Source organism: Stegodyphus dumicola, chromosome 10 (assembly GCF_044657685.1).
Source record: "Stegodyphus dumicola isolate Sdum_Otavi_A_Nest chromosome 10, ASM4465768v1".
NCBI lineage: Eukaryota > Metazoa > Arthropoda > Arachnida > Araneae > Eresidae > Stegodyphus > Stegodyphus dumicola.
The window spans coordinates 56,549,953-56,570,617 of NC_140777.1; the positions used below are offsets into that span (position 1 = coordinate 56,549,953).

The 20,665-nt window shown below is 32.5% G+C and overlaps 1 protein-coding gene across 2 annotated transcripts in view; it reads right to left on the minus strand.

The window, feature by feature from the left end:
- Positions 1 to 462: 462 nt before the first annotated feature.
- The window catches only part of Mettl2 (methyltransferase-like protein), a 63,007-nt gene continuing 42,804 nt past the window's right edge, over positions 463 to 20,665 (minus strand). The window contains exons 6-8 of one of the 2 annotated variants that reach the window (XM_085824943.1): positions 19,187 to 19,326; positions 10,146 to 10,318; positions 463 to 643 (exon numbers count right to left, since the gene is read on the minus strand). In XM_085824943.1, the coding sequence (XP_085681069.1) occupies positions 507 to 643; positions 10,146 to 10,318; positions 19,187 to 19,326 (450 nt within the window). In that variant the 3' untranslated portion in view covers positions 463 to 506. The remainder of the gene's footprint in view (positions 644 to 10,145; positions 10,319 to 19,186; positions 19,327 to 20,665) is intronic. The other variant, XM_085824944.1, reaches the window with a different exon arrangement.

Below are 20,665 nucleotides of genomic sequence, written 5' to 3' on the forward strand. Positions count from 1 at the left end.
ATAATTCATTATTATTCCTACTTCCTTTTGAACGACGATCCCCGGAATTTCCGGGTATCGAAGTTCAAAATCCCCAGAATTCTGGGGTTTCCCCGAAACACAAACAACCCTGCAATACTGCAATTACATAAATATTTGCCATATTTAAAGCATTTTTTAATTAGAATTAGATATCTACAATTAGCAATTGTGAAAATAAAAGCTACATAAAGAATTTTATGTACACAGTGTACAGTAAATTAGTGTTTTTTCCTGTTTTTAGCATCATACAATAAGAACTTCTATTTTTTTTAGAAGATAATTAAATATTCATGGAAATAGGATGGCATGTAAAAGAGACAGAAAATCACATTTTATATGTTTATATTCATATTCTTGCCTTTTAGGTACACAAAATATGTTTAAATGTTTTTAAGTGTTCTCTTTTAAAAAATAATAATAATACTGAAACTCAAATGAATATAGAAATAGAAGTAAAATATTTAATTGCCTATTTAATTATAAAACTATTTTTTCATATACTTTGCTTGAATCCATATTCTATACATTTTAAGCAATTTTCCTCTATTGACTTGTAATCGTCTGCTGCTGTACAACTGAGTCTTAACTAAGCCAGCATTATGAAATAAACTGTGAACTTGATCTGTAAATAATAAAATTATGCATTATTATTTTTAAAAGAATGAAGGAAAGCTACAATTAAATACAATAAATGAAAGCCTCAGATATAAAATATCCCCATTACATTCTAATAAATACAATGGTATCTGCATAATTTTAAAATTCATAAAACAAAATTATTACATTCAGCTAAAACAGTAATACAGTAAAACCCCTTAATATAAACTCACTTAAGTTGAACATTCGGTTAGCATGAACAAAATTTCACTCCTGGTACCAATCCACCTGATCTTATAGGAAGTTTTACTGGTTAACGTGAATCTCAATTACTAAAATTATGAACTTCCGTTGCTTCATTAGATTTTTTTTTCATTTAACACGAACTTCCGAAGTTATTTATTCTTTCCCTGTTGTTTATCTACTAGAGCTACATTCAGAAATGTTCTGTCACATTTAATTGAAAACCTCACAGAATACACTATACACTTTAAATTACAGCCAACATTACTTTGCAATCGGGACCATCATGCCAAACACGAGCTTCAATCGACAAATTCAGATGTTCATATGTGCTTTTGTAGTCTTTAAAAGTTAGCCAGTACGACTAATATTAAACCTTGAATAGATAAGATGTTGTGAGCCCTGATGTTAGTTTTGAGGAGTTTGTTAGTGCAGGTGATGATGAAATCGCACGTGCTCCAGTGAAATCAGTTACGTTTGTAATTGATTTCAGGTGTAAGAAAAGGCATCAGAAGAAAACGAGGAGAATAATATCATTCTACCCACCTCCCAGGAAGTGTTAAATGCCTTGGACACAATAGGATGCTTTGTTGTAACATTCAAATTGACCGCTAGCATTACAAAAGATAAGAGTACAGTTGGCCATGAAGTTAGCATGCTCTCGTCTGCAACAACACAATATATAGGAATTTTTTACTAGAAAATGATCAGTGAGCACAATTTGTTAAGTTACAGCACAGTAATTAATGTAGTATTGTAGTGTTTTCTGTGACCGTGTAGGGTTTATATTTATTTTAACTAACATTTATTTTAAGTTTAAACTATCTTTCCTGTCAAGCCTTACTTTCCCCTGGAACTGCCAATGCCAGAATATGTAAATTTTAGTAGAACGTGCAAGGATTCAAATTATCAGCGGAAGTATTATGATTTAAATAGAAGGAAATGAGTTCGGTGTGATATTCTTACTGCACGAGCGCGGAGGTAGTTAGCGAGAATTGAAGAACCCCGCGTTGCGGCCTAGGTGCTTGGCGGGAAGTAGTGGTAATCGTTCCAGTGAGCTTCAAGTCTGCTGAATTAGCAGCGGTATTGTAAAACGCGGTGAGTTAGTTATTTTAGAGAGCCTCGTAGTTAGAATCTTGTCCTTACTTTCTTTTCAGGTTATTATTTTTATTTGACTGCCAAGTTGGCACAGTCTGTGAGCGTCAAGAGCACGCAATTGTAATTTATTATGTTGAATAAAAAGGGACTTAAACCCTTTACAAGACTCTGTGTTTTATACAGTTTCCACAGTCACCCCTTGGTTGCGTGCAAGTTAGAGGCGCGCAACGTTATATTGGCGCCCGAACAATTATCGAACTGAAATGGCCCGAAAACTGGATGGAAGCCGCTGGACAACACCAAGAAATGACAAGTCAGTTAGAAGGATTTGGATACCTGGTCCAGACTTTGAGAGCGTCAATCAGGCCAAACGTCTATTTCGACGGAAAAAATTCGGTGTCAGTATTTATAGAAGGTCTAGAAAACCACTTTCAGCTCTACCCTGTGCCTGAAAGACAAAAAGTTGCCATCGCCACATCAGCACTAAGAGGACAGGCCGCGCTATGGTGGAAAACATAGGCAAATTTTTATTAGGGGAATTTGGAAGCCCGACATATATATTTGAAAATTTCAAAAAATCGTTAGTATAGGCCTTCCCCATAGTGAAAGATCGCGCACGGCTGGAAGCCGAACTATATAGTTTCTATCAACGGGATACAGAACAATTGACGGACTTTATTTTACGAAAAATCAAGCTAACGGATATGCTGTATGGAAAGAAACCCGATGCGGAGATAATTGAAATAATATTACCAAGATTGTTACCCGCTGTCCAAGACTACTTTGAAATTAGAAACCCAAGCACATTGCAGGAACTTTTCGAATTGGCGGTGAAGTTTCAAAATCGCAGAATAGCGGAAAAAGCGAGAGGGGAAACATATTCTCAAAGTACCCGAAGGAAGGAGGAAACCAGAAATGGAAATCGCTCTTATGGGGGAAAGAACTATCAAGCTAACGCATCGAAACTCGAAGGTCAAGGCCCAAAAAGAAAATTTGAAAATAAACATCCGCGTACCCAGAAGACACAGATTGAAAAGAAAGCTTTAAACGAGTAGGGGGGCCTGTGAAAGGGAGGGTCCAGACCCCGGAAGTTTTAAAAAACCCTCAAATACACATTTAAACACGGTCATCGTAAAAAACTCACAGCTACCAATTATACAAGTCCTGGTTGGCGATGTACCAGTAGAAGCCCTCATCGATACAGGAGCAGAAGGAAATTTTATGAGTGAAAATTTCTTCAAAAAGAATTTTTATAGGATACGATTATTTAAAACCAGAAATACGGAAATTATAGCAGCGCAAGGAAAAACATGTCACTGCATCGGGAAATTATCATTAAACTTACAGGTAAAAGAGGAAAATCTCAAAGTATTAATTTTTGTGGTGAAAGACCTACAACACTCTCTTATTTTAGGTATGGATTTTCTAAGGGCCGCGAGGGCCAAATTAAATTTTCAAGATAGTTCCGTGGTGTTGGAGATGGACCAGAAGGTGGTGGAACCTGTGGAGACACCTGAAGTGGACCTTAGCCATCTGAATGACCATGAAAGCCAAGCCATCCAGCAAGTGGTGAGTACTTTTTCAAACTTGTTTTCAGAACGGCCTGGTAGTTGTCAAATAGTTACGCATGAGATACAGTAAACTGCCGACAAACCCTGTAGGACTAAACCTTACCGCTATGATAAACAGAAAGAGCAAATCATAGAAGAACACATTCAGGAAATGTTAAAGAACCACATAATAACGCCCATAAATAGTGAGTACACGAGTCAGGTCGTACTATGTAGGATAAAGAACGAGTTTCCTCCTTCGGATAAAAGGGCTTGGAGGTTTGCTATCGATTACAGGAAACTTAATAGTGTTACTAAATTTCCAGTTTACCCTTTGCCGGTTACAGAGGAAATTATTAGAAAGATTAAATCTACAAGATACATGACTACGTTGGACTTAACGTCTGGCTACTATCAAATAGCTATGAGACCCGAAGACATACATAAAACCGCGTTTATAACAAAATTGGGCACTTATGCATTTTTACGCATGCCCTTTGGGTTGTGTGGGGCCCCGTCAACATTCCAGAGAGCTATGGACATTGTTCTAAAGCCTGTCCTAGGAAAATCGACTTTAATCTATCTAGATGATATAATTATAACGAGTAGTACGTTGGAACAACATAATAAAGAACTAGAAGAAGTTTTTAAATTATTAAAAGAGCTGGTCTTACAATAAACGCCTCAAAATGCAAGTTCGCAACTAAAGAACTTAAATATCTGGGTTATAAAATTTCGCAAAAGGGTATAGAAACGCAAGATTCAAAAATAAAAGCTATTAAGAATTTCCCACTGCCCAACACCGCCAAGAAACTTTCGTCTTTCCTTGGGTTATGTTCTTACTATCGATCTTTCATAAAAGATTTCGCTAATATTGTTGAACCACTCTTAGTAATCAAAAGAAAAAAGAGTAAATTTACGTGGACAGCGGAAGCTAACACAGCTTTTGAAAGATTAAAAGAAGCGCTTATTAATGTCCCTGTTTTAAAGTTCCCTGAGGGGGACGAAAACCTGGAAATTGCGGCAGATGCGTCAGACTATGCGGTGGGTGCGGTTCTTATGCAAAATAACCATCCGCTGGCATTTTTTAGTAAAACATTGAATCAGACACAAAGGAATTATACAGCTACAGAAAGAGAAACATTAGCCGTATTAATGGCTGTACACAAATTTCGAGTTTATTTCGGCAAATCGCCAGTAACAGTCTTTTCGGATCATGCGGCTGTTGGTAGACTTTACTCGGGAAAAAACCTAACGCCCAGGTTAATAAGATGGGCTTTAAAACTCCAAGAATATAATATCACAATAAAATATAAACCGGGTTAGGAAAACAATGTAGCTGACGCACTTTCTCGTATAAAACTGGACGATGAAGGAAATGAACTTAAATGCGCTGTGTTGACTTCAAAAATTTTAGATTCTAGAGATACGGTTATTACTGAACTGAAAGCTGATCCTGAATTTGGAAATATCTATGCTTATTTGAAAGACCCCGAAAGCTTTGAGCATACAGATATCGATGCGATAAGAAATAGAGCAAAAAACTATGAAATAATAGATAATTTATTATTCTATATGAAAACAACAAACGAAAATCTTGAGTATAAACCAGTCATCCCAGCCTCGCTTCGATTAAGCATTTTGAAGGAGTTGCACGAAGAAAAAACAGCGGGCCACCTCGGGGTCAGAAAGACTATAAAAAGGGTACGCGAGGCGGTATATTTCCCGCAATTATACAAAATAGTAACGGCGTATGTCAGGTCCTGCAATCAATGTCAGTTAATAAATGATATTAATTACAGCCCGGCCGGGTACTTAAATAGCATTCGCGCTACATTTCCGAATGAAATTTTAGGCATAGATCTTCTTGGTCCCTTCCCCCAGAGCGAGTTAAATAAAAATCGTTTTCTTTTAGTAATAGTAGATCATTTTTCAAAATGGATAGAAATTGTTCCACTTAAACACGCGTCAGCCAGAACAGTCGCAGATGCATTCTTACACAGATACATTTTAAAATACGGTGCACCGATAAAAGTCATTAGCGATAACGGAAAACAATTCATTAGTCAAATATTTGAAAATATATGCAATGGACTTGGCATACGCCATATCAAAATGGTTCCGTATAGACCACAGGCTAACATAGCAGAAAGAGTTAATAAAAACATAGTAAAAATAATTCGCAGTTACGTGAGCACACATCACAAGCGCTGGGATAGCTACATAAATGAATTAGCTTATGCTTTAAGAACAGGACATCATGATACTACGGGAAAACCTCCAGCAGAATTATTCTTAGGCCAAAAATTAATTACGCCTTTAGATAAATTATTCTTTGTGCAACAAAGAGAGCAGGAGTTTAAACAAAAAGATGTGCAAAAGCTAATTGATCAGGCACTTAAAAGCTCGGATACGGCAAGAAATAGGCAGAAACTATATTACGATAGAAAACGCCGTGAAGCAGATTTTAAAGTTGGGGATAAAGTATTGAAGCGGAAATTCTCTTTATCAAGTGCCCCAGACAATTTTATGGCAAAGCTAGCTCCAAAGTTTGAAGGCCCCTATGTAATTCAGGAAATCAAAGGAGTAGTCTTATATCTTAAGAACGAGAGAGGGGAAATCTGTAAAGCAAGTCCCAACCAGGTGAAAAGATACTATAATCCAAATGATTTTGAAATCCTTAAAAGTTTCTTGCAGGACTCAAGTCTAAACGAAATAGAAGGTCCAGAGACTACAACAACTATTCCACCACCCAAGAAACAGAGAATTGAAGAGAGACCTAGCACTTCTACAACCCGGACGTCGGTATCAAAAAGAAAAAATAATTTTCAAACTCCGGCGTTTAAGAAAAACAAAAATACAGATGCACCGGGTAAAGAAACCGTGGTAAAGAGAAAAACACCACCTACAAAGGATAGCAGGAGAAATTACACATCAAAGAGAACGCGCACACGGCCACAGAGTCAGGTGCCAGCAAGGCCGCCGTTCCGGAAACTGAAACGCCAACAGGAGGCACAAAAATACGAGGAACAGAAGAAATTCAAGAAGGACTCCAGACCGGAGGACGTCAAGACCAGCCGTCCCAGGGAGAAACGGAAAGGTCAACAACCAGACGATTACTCCGTCAAGACGCCAGCATGTAGAGGACGCAAAAGAAAAAGTCAGGTGGACGACACTCGGAGGGCAGTAAGGAGAAGATTAACATCCATGAAACCTCTAACTTGGGACCAATTCTGCCAAAAACGGATGACGGAGTTTCAAGCATCGAAAACTCAAAGATAAGTTAAAACCTTCTATAATTTTTTTTCTCTTTTGTTCCGAAATGTTATGCATAAGTACGAAGTTCTATGTTTTGACGAAAGTCAATATGTCTCGGTTGAGACTTAGTTTTCTTTTACTTTATTTAGCTAAGGCAAAAGTATTATTTTCTTTAAGTGTAAAAGCTAAAAACAAGCATTTTCTGTTGGTCGAAAGACTAATTCTGTTATGTTAAAGCCAAAATTTGGCCGGAGATAAAAATAACTTCGTATTCTTGTATGTACTAATAAGAATTTTAGTTCCAGTGCCGCCAGCTTGGCGAAGAATGAGTAAAGTAAAAATTTATTTTCTCTTATTCATTTTATGGTAAATTGTAAAAAGCATATGTATTAAACTTTTGTAAATGTATGTAAATACTTGCATGTTATGTAAAAGTAGAATTTAGTCTAGAAGCATAAAATTGTAGATGCTAAAAGTGAATGCTTAAAAGCAATGAAGTCAAAATTTAAGTATTAAACTGTAAAGTCATGCTTTAGAGCGAAAGCCTGCATGTTTATAGATGAATGAGGGGGAAGTTAGAATGAATGTGTTTCGTAGGGTTCTCCACCTACATTTGAATTTTTAAGACTATTAAAGTAGCTCATTGAGTTGTAGAATGTCGAGTAAGGTGTGTCTATTTGGTCGTTGAATTCTAACAAATCATGGTGGTTAGGGGAAGTGTTGTAAGACTAAAACACGAATATTCCCGTTTGACACCACACACGGTGGAGAGCCAGGGTAAAGTTAAATTAATGCTTGAAAAATTGAATGAATGTGAAGTAAGCAATAACTAAGAAAAACGAAACGTTAAAAACAAAAATTTATTGTGTCAAGAAAGTGTAAATTATAATGTATGTAGAAAGATACTGATACTTATTCCTTCCAGATGCTGGAAGGAAAGACCAAGATTGATTGATGAAGTCCAGGAAAAGTTGCTGTAAGAAGAAAGCTTTGTAACGACGAACAGAATTTTAATTGTTACATAAGATTTTTTTTTGTGTAAACGAGGCTTTCGCCAGTTAGTTCAGAATTAGAGAAACTTACAACAGGTCGTTTGTAGGACCTGCTTCCAAGTTTTCCAAATTCTGGCAGCGGCAAATGTAGGGTTTATATTTATTTTAACTAACATTTATTTTAAGTTTAAACTATCTTTCCTGTCAAGCCTTACTTTCCCCTGGAACTGCCAATGCCAGAATATGTAAATTTTAGTAGAACGCGCAAGGATTCAAATTATCAGCGGAAGTATTATGATTTAAATAGAAGGAAATGAGTTCGGTGTGATATTCTTACTGCACGAGCGCGGAGGTAGTTAGCGAGAATTGAAGAACCCCGCGTTGCGGCCTAGGTGCTTGGCGGGAAGTAGTGGTAATCGTTCCAGTGAGCTTCAAGTCTGCTGAATTAGCAGCGGTATTGTAAAACGCGGTGAGTTAGTTATTTTAGAGAGCCTAGTAGTTAGAATCTTGTCTTTACTTTCTTTTCAGGTTATTATTTTTATTTGACTGCCAAGTTGGCACAGTCTGTGAGCGTCAAGAGCACGCAATTGTAATTTATTACGTTGAATAAAAAGGGACTTAAACCCTTTACAAGACTCTGTGTTTTATACAGTTTCCACAGTCACCCCTTGGTTGCGTGCAAGTTAGAGGCGCGCAACGTTATAACCGCATGCATAACATACCACTGCAGTTACTTATGTACCTATATACTGTAAATGGTTAATCATAGAAAAAGCTATTCCAAAAATAAAATTTGAGCCCCCAGCTAGCATGAATATTTTTAGCATGAACTCTTGGTTTTTTGGTCGCTTAAGACTTATGTTAGCGAAGATTTACTTTATATTAGATCTACATTTAAAAAATGTGCATTGTTTATTTTCACTGCTCAGTTGAAGAAATTTCAATCACACATATTACGTTTTAGGAGGAAGACGGGTCATGCAATTTAAAATTTTAAGTCAAACACTTTAATTTTGTAACAACAACAAATATTTTACTTACGATCAGATTTTTTTAAGTAACATGCTAATTTTAACATCTAAAATTATGCTCAAGTACCACATTTAATGAAACTGAATTAATTTTTTAAAAATTAACTCTAGAAAATTTGCTTTTGTACCGATTTAAACTTTATTTAAATCTGGTAACATATTTTTACTACATAATTTAATTTTTATGCATAATAATAAAATTTTACTCAACATAAAATTTCATATTTTCCCCATTCATTTTTATAAAATTCATTCTTTATGAGAAGTTTTATAGAAATTTAACACTAGGTCGATGTGGCTTTAAAATCCCATATTAATGTATAAACATCTTCATAGTGTTTTTAACTTTTCACGCCAAACTGGTGTGTACATCTTATTCGTAATATCTCGAAAATAATAAATAACATTCTTGATAGTTGACTATCTGCTCTAACAAAGGATAATCCAAATATGTGTTTTCAAAAGTTTTCTGAATTTAAAAACTAGAGGATTCATTTCATCATTTTTTCTTCGGGTAGTACTTTTTATTCTGTTTTATTTTTCTTATTATTTTTCATTATTATGCTTTTACTTAAAAAAATACTGAGAGATCAATATTTTTTTAAGCATATATAATAGCTCCAGTTTGTGTCTGAATAATTTCTTGTTTGTTTGCAATTCACATTTGACTTTTAAGGTATAATAAAATATACTGGTTTGATTTGGCATTTTTAAAATAGCCAAGCTTATGCTCATGCCATTTTTTTTTATTTGTGTTTTAAACAGCAAAAGCCTAAAATGCGAATACCAGAATGTACAAGAGAATACTGAGTATGAAGCATTAGGAATAATATATCTGAAGACTACTTATTAAAATTTGACTTGGACGAATAATTTTTAATAATAGTTACTTGATGACACATAAATATCAGTTACTGAAAGCATGACTTCAGCATGAATCATCTGAAAAGATTGGCTAATCAAGTCCAAAATACACTTTGTATTTACATCTAATGCCACACCCAAACTGTTTTATGAAATTCAATACCTAAGCTCTTACAGATAATAAGATTTTAAGTTGTACATCATTGTAAATGAGAAGTGCAAAGAATGCAAGCCATTGTAACTCTAAAATTACAAACAATATTTATCATACAATAATTGAAATTATTGATAATTCATAGGTAATTTACATTTAGAAGTTTATATTCACTGATTTCACTTTACATAATTCTTTTTATAGCTATGAAAAATCTTTGAGTTACAGAAGATTAAAAAATTGAATTGCATAACACAAAACACAGTTCCATAATATCTTTTAGTGATGGTTAATAATAATTTTTGTATGCTACTTAGATTTGACAAGAATACCTTACCTTCAGAAAAAAAGTATACACGAGTGCCATCACCACGCACATAAAAATGTTCAGTCAAATACTGTCCAGGCTTAAAACGAAGTTCAACCATATCATACTTCCCATAATCCCTAAATAAAATCTGTCCTCCAGGTTTTAAAAATTTAGCCAATCTGTTGACAACTTGCTGCATTCTGCAAAAAATAATTCTTACTCAGGAGCACGAAGATATTTGAGTTAAAAAAAATTGCTACAGAAGGGAAAAAAATGTCTCTTTCACCCCCCTCCAAAGTATAATATTAAATACTTAAAAGCTCCCATAACAAATTTTAAAATAATTTCAGAGGTGTTTTTGGATTTGTATGCATGTGTGTAGGGAAATATTACATTTTTAAATACTAAAATGGATGTTATATCAGTCTTGTGTTCCTGTTTGATGCTGAAATAAAGAACTATCCAAAAATTTACATTTTGTTATACAACTTCACAAAAAAATTTTCATTTCCGTGTATAATTTTATAGATTTAATATTTTGCGACACAATCAATATAAATTCACATGAAGTAATATAATGAAATAAAAAGAGTACAGACTTGAGTTTGCTCAGCAGGGTGGCTTTCTGCACCCATTGATGAAGAGCTGTATATGAGCAATACTTATTATCTAGATCTGCATAATTACTTTATTGTGACAGCATGACTTTCCATTATTTTGATCATTCAAAAATATAAGGAAAAAATATCTTCAATAAAAATAGTGGTAATATTCGATTTCGAGGACCATAAAAAATCGCCAAACTATTGTTGATGCCAATGCTGCCAAAAATAATTGCGGCAACCCTAATAATTGCAAGAAAGGAAGTATAATAGTAAATAACTATCTAAGATTGATGTTTTAATTTAGATGAAAGGTTAATTTCATATAATACTTTCTATTACTATAATTTATATGAAAAAGGCTCAACATGACTGAATGGAAGCATAAGAGTAAATAACTATTTCAGATCATTGTTATAATTTATATAAAAATTGCTAAACATAACTGAATGGATGCCTGCATCGCTATTTCACTACCGACTTATCGCTAAAGCATAATTTCATCTCGTTGGTTGTTCAGACGTAATTTTCTATAATGAATGCCTTTTCTTTGAAAATATTCTCGGTAAAGTGCAGAATCGCTCACTTATTCGTTTGCCGCTTTTTACAAGGGTAAAAACAATTCGATTTTTGTCAATTTTCTTTTACTTTTTAAGTGAAAATAGGTTGATGTGTACATAGATAAAGTCAAGGGTGTGCGCAGTGTCATTTTTGTGCAATTCTAGGATTTTTTTTTTAAGTGAAAATAGGCCGATGTGCACATGGATACCGAGTATATGTAATTCTTAAAAACGCGTTAAGCAGTGGGTGATTCTGCACTTTACCCAAAATTCTGTTGCCGTGTTTTCGTCATGGGCAATTCCCAAATTATTAAATCCATAGGATAACCAAACAAAGGATTTAAAATCAAAACAGGATTTAAAAATTAAACTAGTATTTCAATGGCGTCTTAAGAAATATAGAACTATCTAAACTTATGCAATCTGAAATCAGTGCATATGCTAGATTTGGCGCGCTGTTAAATGGGCGCGTTTGCTATATTTGGCGCTTTTGCGCGTACATTTTCGCTGCAATTTTTTTACGGCCCTCAAAACCAAATAGTACCAAAATAGTTGATATACACTGTTTCTACAAAAGTCATTACATGTCTTTATTTTCACAACAACTGGTTATAGGCATGGACTTAAACAATTTTTTTTTAATGCTGCAAATGTTTATGTTCTGGCATTCAAAAATAATTTTAAAAAAATCAATTTTGTAAAAATTACAAATTGTAACTTTTTGTACAGTTCCCTAGTTCTTATATTTAGAAAACTTTTATACTCATTATAAAAAAAATAAATAAATAAATAAACATACAAGCTTTGATTCTTTATTATAAAAATTGGACAAAATATTTAAGTTCAATATTTTGGAATTTCTGCTGTCATTTTCAATTTCCTTTGGTAATTAAATAAATAAAAATAATTCATGATTAATTTTCTCTTTGCCAATTATTACCAGTCAGTGGTGTACTTTTGCAATTTATAAAGGTATAACATTCTGTAAGTTATAATTTTGTTACAATTGGTATAACAAACAAATTTTTACACAAGTAATTTATAACTTTTCAAATCCCCACCCTCAAAAAGTTTTAAACATTCTCATTTTATATGATTATGTTTATAATCATAATCTAAAAATCATATAAAAATTGACTAAATTAGAAGTATTTTTAGTTTATGTAAATACTGCTTTGAGTTGGCTATATGGCAATACTGCAGCCTGCCAGAACTTTCTAGAATATGAATTTTATAAAATTTTGTGAAAAAAATCTCTTTTTTTGAAAAAAAAAAAAAAAAAAAAGAATACATTGATGATTAAAATTACAAAGAAAATTTACCTTTCATGACAGTCTGCACAGCACTGCCTATCACTTTATAAGGTATTTTCGCCCTCCCTTCTGCATGCCTTCGTGGTGTAATTGGAAGCATACTCAATGCGTATTCGAGAAGTCCAGTGTTTGAGTCCCAGCGAGAACATTGCAGACTTTTTCAATCTCTTTTTTACCTCACAAAAAAAAAAAAAAAAAAAAAAAAAAAAAAAACTAATAACTCTACGTGTGGCACCCAAGCTAGTGCATGATAATTTTTCACTACCAGGATTTGGCAACTCAGCTCCCTAATCCCCAGTTGCCCTTTAAAAGACTGAGTACGTAAGGTATTTTCTCCCTCCTTTCCGCATGCCTTCATGGTGTAACTGGAAGCATATTTGACGTGTATTCAAGAGGTTCAGGTTTCGAGTCATTGTGTGAGCATTGCACATTTCTCACTTCTCCTGCTTGAAAAAAACCTAATGACTCAACAATAACTTAATTTATTTGCATCAGAAATCTTTTTCAAAACTGTTGATTTTTATTTTTAGTTTGTAATTTTAAATACAATTTCAAATGAAAAAAAAAAAAAATCTTAAAATATTCTCATGTTCTATGATTACTAGATTAAATCATATACAGAATTGATTAAACTAGAAATATGTTTAATTTATGCAAATACTATTACGATCTGGCTATGCATCAATACATTTGTTTTGACACACACAATGCTCGTCAGAATTTTCAAAATATGAGTTCTATAAAATTTTGTGAAAAAGATATCTTTTTTGAGAAAAAAAAAAAAAAAAAAAAAATGCACTCATCATCAATTCCTTTCAAGGCAGCCTGCAAAGCACTGCCTACCACTTAATTTATTAGTGATGCAGAAATCATTTTCTAAACTGTTGATTTTTAGTTTTATTTGCATACAAATGCAAACATTTTGTTTTTCAATTTGTATACAGAACCTTAATATGATCTAGAACTTTAACCCATCAGCCCCTGGTGTTGCGTTGATACAACGGTCAAAATAAATGTGTAAATAAATATAACTACCTAAGATACTTTATACCAGCAGATGATTTTGTGTAGGGAATATTATAAAGATTATTTCTGTAAAAAACATATTTGCCTTCAACATTCATTTGTTTATAATAATTAATCTCATACTTTAAGCAAAATTTAAGCAAAATTTTTGACCGGGTATTTTTGCTGAAAATACTTAACGAAAGAATCGCCATCTTTATGAGTGATCTATTTTTAGTCAAGGTCACCGTTTATCAGAACATTACATCAGTCAGATGTTTATATTTGTGTTGGGAAGGAAGGGAATACAGGTGTTGCACTGACACAACGTCAGCAGGAAACAGGTAGTCAACCTCTTTTTTCACTCATTCCTTTTGATGTTCTGGTTGTTTAAAAATGCCTAGAACGAGGTATCTTACAATAGAAGAAGCCTTTCAAAGACTTTTTGACGAAGAAACAGATGATGATAATTTTAATAATGAACAGAATGAAACTGATATTGTTGTTGTTCTCCCAGAAATTGCAGAGGCTAGTGACGAAGAAGAAAGGAATGGCAATGTTTTAAATAATGATAATGATATTTTACCAAATGATACTGCCGGGGAAGTTGAAATTCACGTAAGAAGTAAGTTTCAACCTTCTAAGCAGAATTTGCATTTGACAATAGTCAAATTGACAATACTGATAAATTATATGAAGTAAGACCGTATCTAAACTTACTAAATATCACCACTTTTTACTATGGAAATAATAAGTCTCTTTTAGATTTCAGACGCGAGAATGCATTATTCCTTTTGCAAACTCCTATTGAGAGTGTAGAATTAGCCAGAAATAGATCAGCAACAGGAAGACCTAGTCAATTCAGCATTCAAAAACCATTGCATGGAGATGGTAGACATTTTATCGTAAAGTCTGTTGATAACAAAAGACTTTGTTAAAAAGAGTACCATAGCCAGACTGTTTATAGATGCAAAGTATGTAATGTAGCTTTACATCATGATTGTAATCAAGCTTTTCATGCTTGAATCTTTCAAATGAAATAATCTATATTTGTAAAAGAAATAAAATGTATATTTTAATATTAAATTAATTACAAGTAAAGTGATTTGTAGATTTATAAAACATTATACAGCTAAAAATCCTGCGCTCCACTCAAAAGAAACATCACACGAGTACAATCCTGCTCACTAAACATCTGTAGTCTTATTTTGCTGATGTTGCGTGAACGCAACACTCGCTTTTTCCACAGGTAAAAGCATTTTTTTAATTTTCAATGTAAATTTATGTTATAAATGCTTAATTTAATATTTGTTATTATTTTCATGAGAAAAGAAACATTCCTTGTAGTTTTGGCAGTTAATGGGTTAAACCAGGGTTCATACACATTTCTGCACATGGAAATTAAGTACTTTTACATACCATCAAGGAAAAATATTAAGAACCTATTAGCAAATATGAACTGAATAAATTAAAGCAATTATCTACAACCAAGCTTCACTTTTTTAATATCACTTTTGTAATTTCTAAGAATAAAATAAATCTGCAAGTAGAATGCATTATTTTTAATCTAATATTTAACTTAATTATAAAACAAATTCAACTTCATATTTTTTTCAAGTAATGAGCATTAAATTATAAAATTTCTTGAAACATTTATTTTTTACACTTATAACAATCCTATATATTTTTAAAGATCTAGAACTCAGTTACGGTTTTTTTATTTAAATTTTACTAACAGTTAACTTTATACTCTTTCTTTTAAGCTTCATTTCATCATGTACTTAGTCAGTCCAAAGTTTTATGCAGATTTTATGTCTAGCATAAGATAAATTGAAAAATAAAATAATAATCAACATGACTCATAAGAGAAGCTAGTAGGTTGTTGCCTTCAGCTGTATACAGTATTTAATATGAAGTTTGAATAAGCCATTGAAGCACAATGGTGATAGGCTGTTTTGTGTTATTTTAAGTCTCATTAGCTGTACAGAATAAAGTTTTATGTCAATATTTAGATTTTTGTGTTATATCTTACATCCACAATAAGGGTTAAGAAAGCCAATAAGTAACCTTAACAACATAGAGATAACTTTTAAGGGTAAACAGCTAGTTACAAATAATTAAATTACGTAGTTAGACATCCTTAGTTATAATTGATTTACATGGTTGTTGAGACATTAGGTTCTTTTTGAAGCAAGAAAGATGAAAAATGTGCAATGCCCTCGCTAGGACTCGACCTGGAACTCTTGAATACGGACCGAGTGTGCTAACTGTTACACCATGAAGGCATGCTGGAAGGAGGAAGAAAATACCTTATATACCCCCTCATTTTAAATGGCGATACTTTCTAAAGGGCAACTGGGGATTAGGGGACCCAATAGCCAAATTGTAGTGGTGAAGAATCATCATCCACCACCTTTTAGTTTGGGTGCTACTGTAGAGACATTAGTTTTTTTTTTTTTTTTTTTTTTTTTTTTTTTTTTTTTTTTGAGCAGGAGAGATGAAAAATGTGAAATGTCCACGCTGACACTCAAACCTGGACCTCTTGAATATACACTGTGCTAACCATTATACCATGAAGGCATGCTGGAAAGAAGAGAAAATACCTTATATGGTAACAATTACACTTTTTTAAAAGTTTCTATAAAATACCAATTAATATAATTTATGGTATCAGTATAACTATATATTAAAAGCTATGAAACATTTATGTTTTGTAGCAACAATAAATAACCAAATATCTACGGTCCTTTCAATTTGAAAATTTCCCAAATATTTTAGCTAATTTACATAGTTCTGTTTCTTTAACATCTTTTTTAAGTTTATTTGTTTCAATAAATAAGGCAATGTTCTCACTAGTCTCTGCTTCATTTTCTAATTTGTTTCAATAATTGAAGAATAATTTTCTTTCTCTTTGTAAAATCAATTTCTTTTTCAAAGAATTTCCTCTTCATTTTAGAAGTTTCTGATTTAATAAAAGACTTCTGTTATTCTAAAGAACTGCTTGTACTTAGAATGTATACAAGAAACTGTTATTTCTTTTGTATTGCGAGTACTGAAAATAAATACGAAATGATATAAGGTCGGGGCCAATGCCCAATCTGCCAGAATTTTTAGAATTTAGTGAAGCACTAAACAACAAAATCAAGGGATGGCAAAAATTTTAGAATTTAGGCCAAGTACTGAGGTGTGTACGGAGCCTTGACACACATAAGATGAATTTTTTATTAAATTGTTGGTTTTCAATTTCTTTTCTTGCTTCAAAGCTTTTGTCTAGTGCAAAGGTAAGAAAATAAAGGGAAGATAAATGTGTTAAGAGAAAGACTTCTGGGATAAAAAAAGATAATTTAAATAATTTTGTTTTCCCTGTTCTTCCAAAAATCCTTCAAAAGCTAAGAAATTCATTACAAATTTCCTATGAAACATGCCTATTATGTGTTAACACAATGAAGACATTTTTCATTTTGTCACATTTTTCTGGAACTGTAGATCTTGCCTTTAAATCCTTCCAAACTTTTTGAGATGCTAGGTCTAAAATCCCTACCAACTCTGTAAAAGGAAAAAAGCTAGATGACTTTTGGGGGAAAAAAAGTTCAGAAAAGAAGAGTACAAAGTGAATTCTCAAGAGAAAACTGATACACATTTAAATACTCTGACATAATTGCATGGAAAAAAACCCTAACCATGAAAAAAATATAAAAGAAGACAAGTGAAATTAATTTTAAAATAATTACAGAAGCTTTTTTGTTTTACCCTCAAAAGTGTTTTAAAAGCAAAACAAATATTCACAACAGCTTAAATACTCGTTTTACTAAGTCTAACCATCCATATAGGAGAAAAACACTTCATTTTTCATTTTGTCACATTTTTCTGGAACTGTAGATCTTGCCTTTAAATCCTTCCAAACTTTTTGAGATGCTAGGTCTAAAATCCCTACCAACTCTGTAAAAGGAAAAAAGCTAGATGACTTTTGGGGGAAAAAAAGTTCAGAAAAGAAGAGTACAAAGTGAATTCTCAAGAGAAAACTGATACACATTTAAATACTCTGACATAATTGCATGGAAAAAAACCCTAACCATGAAAAAAATATAAAAGAAGACAAGTGAAATTAATTTTAAAATAATTACAGAAGCTTTTTTGTTTTACCCTCAAAAGTGTTTTAAAAGCAAAACAAATATTCACAACAGCTTAAATACTCGTTTTACTAAGTCTAACCATCCATATAGGAGAAAAACACTCCTTTATTGTTGCACTGTGTTTTCAGGTTCGTGCCAGTTGAAAGACCAGTTACACATTTTCATTACTATTATTATTATTTTTTAAACAGATGAGAAGCAATAGCCCATGGAAAAGGCAAGCACATCCACTGAAACATCCAGTTGGTACAAATATTAAGCCGTCCCCTTCCCCCCAAGAAAAAGCAAATGCCTTCCCCAAAATTTTCAATGAGAAGAGAAAAAAAAAGATTCCCTAAAATTTGCTCCCCATTTCTCATGACAATTACCATTTTACGCTTACATACCATAACCAAGCATTTTGCTCTCTCGACAATTAGAACACAAAACAGGAAACTGTTCCTGGTCATTGAATAACATGTATCTTCTTTCAATTTGGCAACCCACCAGAAATTATCAAGGCATGCATGTAAACTTCCAAAGGCAGCCGAATGTTCTAAAAGACATATTTAATGAAAGGAAATGCATTCTCATTTAATAACTAAAATTCCTAAGCTTCTCTCTCTTCCTCCCCCTTCACAGAAGACTATTTCTTCGGAGCCTCATGATTACACCTCAAAGCAATAGTACTCCATATCCCTTTAGCGAAGAAATATCTTTTGATGAAAATAATTTCCTCAAATAGTTAAAGTTAAGACCTAGTGAGAGAGAAAAGAAAAATATTATAAAATCCCTAGCAAATAAAATCAATTGCTTCAAATAGTTAACTACTATCATTTCAAATTCACTGCTCAATATATAAGAGCACAGAATTCTGATATATCAGTCTAATCTCCAAAAGCTAAATGCACTGCAATGTAGAGTATTATCTACAGTTTGAAGGGATGAGTACTTATAAACTTTAATACTTACTCATTACTAAATATCCTACTTCTCATCAAAGCACTGCATAAACAGATAATCTTCATTCAGTTGGATCACACATGTTCCATCTGAACTTGTGGTTAGGACTGTCATTGGAAGACTGGGTGCTTTGAGCTGTTTTATTTCATTCAGTTCCTTACTTGGAATGTATTTTATAACGTACAAACAATTTATACCATTAGTTTAAAATTTATTTGAGTTACAATAAACCACAGAAATTGAGTAAATGGGATTTGGAGACGTAAATCTAATAACAGACAGAAAACAGAGTGGATTTATTTTTAACTAAACCAGATTTCTAGTGAATAAACCAAAACTGGAACTGTATTAAATGATCTTTGAAAACTTAGGCATATGCGCATGAAATGAAAATAGAATAATAGTAATAAGAAGTGTGAAAAAGAGGAAGCAATAGTAAAAAAGAAATGAAAATTACTATGATTCTACAAAAATAGAAATAACTATATCAGAAAGAACTTTAACTTTGCTTACTTTTCTGGATGAATGGCAGACAAAACAAAAACTAAAATAATAAAATCTATGCTTTCTTCTTCAAAGGGAATATTCCAATTATCTGAAGATATATCACAAAAAAATGCATGGCATCGTCTGGGATCATATAAATCATGACTCTGTAAATAAGGAATAAATGTGGCTTATATTTAAAAATATTTTATGTTCTTTATTACATGTTGAAAATACGTGAAAATTTCAAAAACACAAACAAAAAATTAAGTTTGCAAACATCCGCCTAGTAAAAAAAGTACTTTCTTTTTTTTTTTTTAAAAAAAAGACTGCATTTTTTTACATCATTTAATAACATACTGATATATAAAAATATATGATTGAGATTTTTTTTATTAGATATATTATCGAGATTTTTTTAACTTTGAAATTAATTTATTAAATAAAATGAAAGCAGACATTTTTCAATGCTTTATACTGAATAAAAGCTATTGGCAATATTTTATTCATTCCACATATAAAAAAATGACAATGAATGTTGATTATAATGAAATTAAGCATTTTTGCCACTCACGTACAGAATTTAATAATTATTAACTTTCTAATGTTTCAGTCCTTCAATGAAACAAAAGTTTAAAATACTTTGTAATAAATTTGAATCAAGACTTAACTAAAAATACTTTCTAAAGCAAAATTACTCAAAGTTTGTATCAGACTAAGCAATCACAAGGAAGTTCCTACCAAAGTTTCTTACAGAATAAATGAAATAAGTTTTCAAATTATTAACAAATATAACAAATGAAAGATATTAGTAAGGAATTTCTCCAATCAATTCACATTTTTCTTTGCAGCTATACTTATATATAAAAGTATATAAGTACTTTTATATCAGAACTTTTGTATCAACTTACGTGATATAAAGTTATTTCATTTGCAATGATGAGAAAACCACTGCAAATGGGCAGAACAATGACGTCTATATAATGGAATATATATACAGTCAAAAGTCTTTAATCCGGACTCGTCAGGACTTCGGCCGTTCTGGATTATCGGTTTTTATCGGATTTATCACCTGTCAATCCAAATGTTACCATAAGTTACATACAAGAAAAAGATGCAGTTGAAGCTTTTGAGGCAACAAAAAGTACTGAAATACTTGGAAGAAAAATTAGTTTTATACTCTTTAGGCGCTTCATGCCCAAAGAAATGCAAGAAACGGGCCTAGAAGTGTAAACAAAGCAAATTTAAATGGAATTTAAAAAAAAAAAAAAAAATTGCTGCCACAGCAAGATGATAAAAAAAGCTGCCTTATGCATTGAAGCTCAACGGAACACCCTCTGTTCATAGCAAGCACATATACGACAATATAAGAAACATCACAAACCTGCCTGCAAATACAAACTTGGAGACCAAATGCCAATCCAGCCTGGACAGCAACTTTCACTTGGACTGAATCTTCGACTTGAACTGAAACTTGGATTTAAACTTCGTCAAAAATTCTTCGGT